Source organism: Vitis vinifera, chromosome 17, assembly GCF_030704535.1.
Source record: "Vitis vinifera cultivar Pinot Noir 40024 chromosome 17, ASM3070453v1".
Classification (NCBI taxonomy): Eukaryota; Viridiplantae; Streptophyta; class Magnoliopsida; order Vitales; family Vitaceae; genus Vitis; species Vitis vinifera.
In genome coordinates, this window is record NC_081821.1 from 2,661,756 (window position 1) to 2,667,045 (window position 5,290).

A 5,290-nucleotide genomic window follows, 5' to 3' on the forward strand; every position below is an offset into this window, starting at 1 on the left:
CTTTGATAGAAGAGTTCCGTGCTCAATACGATATTTTGGATGATTTGTAGGTTATTTTCTCGAAGAATCTTGATGACTTGAGATTTACCATGAACTCATCTTCCTAGGAAATCTTCCTTACTCGGGAACAATTCTAGACGAGGCTTCGACTTCCTCTACCTTTTTTAGTGAGGCAATTTCTATACCATACTGAGGCGCACCCCGTGCACATGCACCCAAACATTGCACGCATCCTTATGGGTTGTGCGGTGTTGAATAGGTTTTACGCCATAGAGTTTTCAGTGCTTGAAGTATTGTTCATGTATACAGTCCAACTAGGTGTTGTCGGTCGGTTCACCTTATCAGCGCAGTGTCACACTTTCCAATTTGTGACAGAGTTACCAAATTCCAAAAATGGATGGCTAAAGGGGAACATGCTTGTTTTCGGGATTTGGGATATGCCTCCTGGTCCTAGTCACCCGAATAAGGAGTTTTGGGTTAATCGTCCAATTGTATACCCAGGTATTGCTACCACATCGACATGTTTTTTTTTCTTTTTTTGCTTCTCCAATGGCGGGTTTATTGCAGAAAATGAGAAGCGGGAGTGCCTCGCCAAGTGGGTGGAGAAGGCATCTTTCGACCTATCTATTGGCTGCTAAACATTGAGCCGACTCAAATGACTTCTTAGGTCTTGCTAACTGCTTTGAACCTGCTTGACGTCCATAGGCATCTAGAACGGTTCATTAGTGTTGTTCTGCATAGAAAGGCGCATTGTCTACTGATGCGAGGCAATCATTTTGTAATCAAGGACATAGAGAATTATGAGAAGGCTCACGCGCAAGAGTCGGAGGCACGCCATAAGCTTCTAGTTGAGAGAGATCGAAAAAGGTAGAAAGGTACACTTCGACATGCGCAAGCTAAGCGGGTTGCTTATACAAAGTTGCTTTAGTGGGCCTTCGGATCCTTTCAAATGACATAATCATCAAGCAGGCCGGCAACTTCTGTTGGAGGTACTGAGCTTAACGCGAGTCTACCCGTTGGAGATACCAAGCTTGATGGGTGTCCAACTCGTGGGTTCGCTCACCCGTTCGAGTGGTCGGCACTCCTCCATCGAACCAAAGCCTTCACCGAAAAGGAGACCAAAATCACGCAACCCAAGTAGGTCTCCCCGGACGCAATGGTTCTTGAAGTAGAGATGGTAAGCTGCTAAACAATTGAGAACGACATCGTCTTACCCAAATCAACATAACAGAGCTTATCCCAGAAGACATCATTGGGGAAGTGTGCCTAGGAAATCAAGGTTTAGATCCCTCAGGAGCCCTACTAGTCGATCCGGGAAAGTTGAACATGTCCAAGAGCATAGTACCGGCTTGCACACTGACTCATGCGACATAGACACCATGGACTACAATAAGACTGGTATAAAGAACATAGGACGGTGACAAGATTGGCAAGGACGGTGACAATACTGATATGAGGAACAAGAGGTTGCAACAAGATTGATATGAGAAACAGGTCCCAAAGCAAAGCTCCAACCGATCATGTTACCAACAAGTACCGGAGAGGTCAGCCATGCATGACCTGACACAGGTTTCGTCCACTCAATCATGGATGCCACGCAACCTTTGACGTCCGTCCTCCTAACACACCACTCCCCCAAGAGAAAGCTGATGTACTCGACCAGTCAGGTGATGGCTTGAAAGCCCTATAAAATGATAAGAATGAAATGAGAAATGAGGAGACACATATCAGAAGAGAATATGGCACTTAAGGTAGCCTAAGGCCTTGACTAGTCATCGAATCCTCGCATCCGCAAAGGTTGTGCACCAACTGAAGAATTTGAAGAAAAATATGAAGAATTTGAAGACAAAATATGGAGGAACACCTCAATTCATTTTGTGATACCTCTCTTTACAATGAATGAAAGCATAAATAAATAGCCTACGGATATGAGACAATTCCGGAATGGAATTTCCCTTACATGGAAAGTGAATAAACTCTTACATGGGAAGTGAATAAACTACTCTTACATGGAAAGTGAATAAACTACCTTGCTAGAATTACTCCTAAATATATAAACTACTCTTACATGGAAAGTGAATAAACTACCTTACTAGAATTACTCCTAAATCAATTATAATAAAGGTTGTACATTACACTAATTAGGGAAGTAAACAGAGGATGCTGGCTTGATTTCCAACACTCCCCCTCAAGCCGCGTTGTAGATGTTGATCATTCCAAGTTTTTCTGTCAGATCTTCGAAGTTAACTCGAGCAATAGCTTTTGTGAGAATGTCAGCCGTTTGACAGTTTGTCGGAGTGTAGCTGACTTTGAAAACTCCTTCTTCAATCTTTTCCTTGATAAAGTGTCGATCTATCTCCACGTGCTTAGTTCGATCATGATGAACCGGATTCTTTGCGATACTGATGGCAGCTTGATTGTCGCAGTATAACACCATGGGATGCTTGAAAGCTTCCTGAATATTCTGAGGAACTTGTATCTCTGTGATGCTAGAAGTGAATGCACGAAACGTAGGTGATAGCTTATCATAAGAAATAAAATTTCCAATGGGATGCTGAGTGCATGATCTAACTCCTTTCCTCCAAGCTATGGGCATATTAAGAATATCATTTTCTAACTCGGAATCAACAGTACCATCAGGAGCATTGTTACCTGGAAGTTTGCTTGGATTAGGACCCGGTTCTGCCTCATGGGTTTGTTGAGAAAGTGCTCTTTCCTCCGTTTCCTCTTGGATGTACTCCTTATCCCACAAGTCAACAATGGACTCGAGTTGATTAAATGACTCTGGAGGAATGTGATTTTCAGTGGTGATGGGTGACTCACTGAATGACTCAAGATCCCAAAATTGATATTCTTGAGTTGAATTCTCCCCCTGAATATCGTTTTTGGGATAGTAAGGCTGGGTTTCAAAAAAGGTGACATCCATTGAATTGTAGAATTTTCTTGTGACCGGAGAGTAACACTTATACCCTTTTTGATTTGAAGAATACCCAAGAAAGATGCACTTGAGTGACCTAGGATCAAGTTTACTTCTATGTTGTTGATTGATATGAACAAAGACAGAGCACCCGAAAATTTTGGGTGGGACGGTGGAGATGAGACGAGTAGTCGGAAAGGATTTTAGAAGTGTTTGACAAGGTGTTTGGAATTTTAGTACCCTAGACGGCATCCTATTGATGAGGTAGGCTACCGTAAGGACAGCTTGCCCCCAGAATAATTTTGGAACATTCATGGAGAACATTAGTGATCTAGCCACCTCTAACAAATGCCTATTTTTCCTTTCAGCGATTCCGTTTTGTTGTGGGGTATCAACACATGAACTTAAGTGAACTATCCCTTCTTGTGCTAGAAATTCTCCTAGAATGGAGTTGAAATAATCCCTAGCATTATCAGACTTTAGAATTTGTATTTTTGACTGGAATTGGGTCTGAATCATATTTTTAAAATTTTTGAAAATTTGACTCGTTTCAGATTTTTCTTTCATGAGGAATACCCAAGTTAATCTAGTGTGATCATCTATGAATGAGACAAACCACCTAGTACCAGTTACATTTTTTATTCTTGACGGACCCCAGATATCGCTATGAATCATTGAGAATGGACTAGACTCTTTATAGGGTTGAATGGGAAAGTGAGACCGGACTTGCTTTGATAATTGACAGATTTCACACTCAAAGGATTTTGGATTTTTATTAAATAATGAAGGAAATAAATGCTTGAGATACATAACATTTGGATGACCTAAGCGATAGTGCCACAACCTAATTGCACTATCGTTATTTTGACATGAAACCGAAAAAGAATTACTACCAACTGTCATTTGAGGTTGTTCTTGTGGATCATGGCGCTCCTTAAGGATGTAGAGTCCAGAGCATTCCTCAGCATTGCCAATCGTCTTCCCCGAATCCAAATCCTGAAATTCACAGTGAGTGGAGGAAAAATTAGTAATACACCTCTTTTCCTTAGTGAGTTTACTAATTGACAATAGATTACAGTCCAAGTTAGGAACAAGGAGAACAGAGTTGAGAGTAAGATCCCTTGATAGCACAACTGAACCTGTTCCGGCAACCTTTGATAGTGAACCATCTGCTATTCGGACTGTTAAATTATTTGGACATGAGCTATATGTATCAAAAATTGTCGCATCTCCCGTCATATGATCAGATGCTCCTGAGTCCACTATCCAAGGTTTTTTACGTTTCTTACCAGCAGTGAAGGCACTCAAAAAATTACCTTTGTGAGCCAAGGTTCCGGAACCAATGACCTGGTTGGAAGATGAGCCAGTTTGTGACTGTACTGACAAAAGAGGAGACAATAGTTTCTGAAGCATCTCCATTTGCTCCTTATTAAAAGGGCTAGCTTCAGGTTGTGGCGATTGTTCATCGGTAGCCACATGATTGCCTCGTCCTTCTTTCTCAAGTGGTTGACGTGGCTTCCAATCTACTGGCTTTCCATGAATCTTCCAGCAAGTTTCTCTTGAGTGTCCCGGCTTTCTGCAATGATCACACCAAGGTCTACCTCCTTTAATTTTTTGACGGTTGTCAAAAGGAGCGAATTGAGTCTTAAGAGCCGAGCTTTCTGCCATATTCAGTTGTTGATGGGATCCCATCATGAGATTTTTCCGACTTTCTTCGCGACAGACTTCAGAGAATGCCTCTCTGAGGCTAGGTAGGGGTTTTACTCCCATGATTCTTCCTCTGATTTCATCAAGATTTTTGTTCAAACCTAACAAAAATTTAAACACACGTTTCCCTTCGACAATCTTTTTATACAAAAAACCATCTGTAACACAATTCCAGTTATGAACCTCAAACGTATCAAGTTGACGCCATAGACGAGTAAGAGTATTGAAATATTCAGTTACCGTAAGGTTCCCTTGACGCAAATCGTGGAGGATGCCTTCAATCTGGATGATTTCAGATGTGTTTTCCTTGTCTGAAAAAGTTTCTTTTGCAGTGTCCCAGATTTCTTTGGCAGTATCAAATGACAGAAAATTTTCACCAATGTCAGCGGTCATAGAGTTGACTAGCCAGGACATGACCATATTATTTTCTGCTATCCACTTTTTGTAGGTTGATGCTGTGGTTTCTGGTGCCGCCGAAGCTCCAGTGATGTAGTCATCTTTCTCCTTTCCCCGTATAAACATTAATATGGACTGAGACCATTGCAAATAATTTTGCCCATTCAGTTTATGGGCTGTGATTGGAAGATGAGAGGTTTCCATCTGATGAGAGGATGAAGATGATGAGATGATGATATCAGAAGTAGAGGATGATGAATTGGTAGCCAT

At 41.5% G+C, this 5,290-nt stretch overlaps 1 protein-coding gene across 1 annotated transcript; it reads right to left on the reverse strand.

The window, feature by feature from the left end:
* Positions 1 to 1,009: 1,009 nt before the first annotated feature.
* LOC132252834 (uncharacterized) lies at positions 1,010 to 5,290 on the reverse strand. Its single transcript, XM_059734175.1, has 2 exons — positions 4,234 to 5,290; positions 1,010 to 1,182 (listed from the first exon to the last, which is right to left on the reverse strand). The coding sequence occupies exons 1-2, from the start codon at positions 5,288 to 5,290 to the stop codon at positions 1,010 to 1,012; spliced, it is 1,230 nt and encodes a 409-aa protein (XP_059590158.1).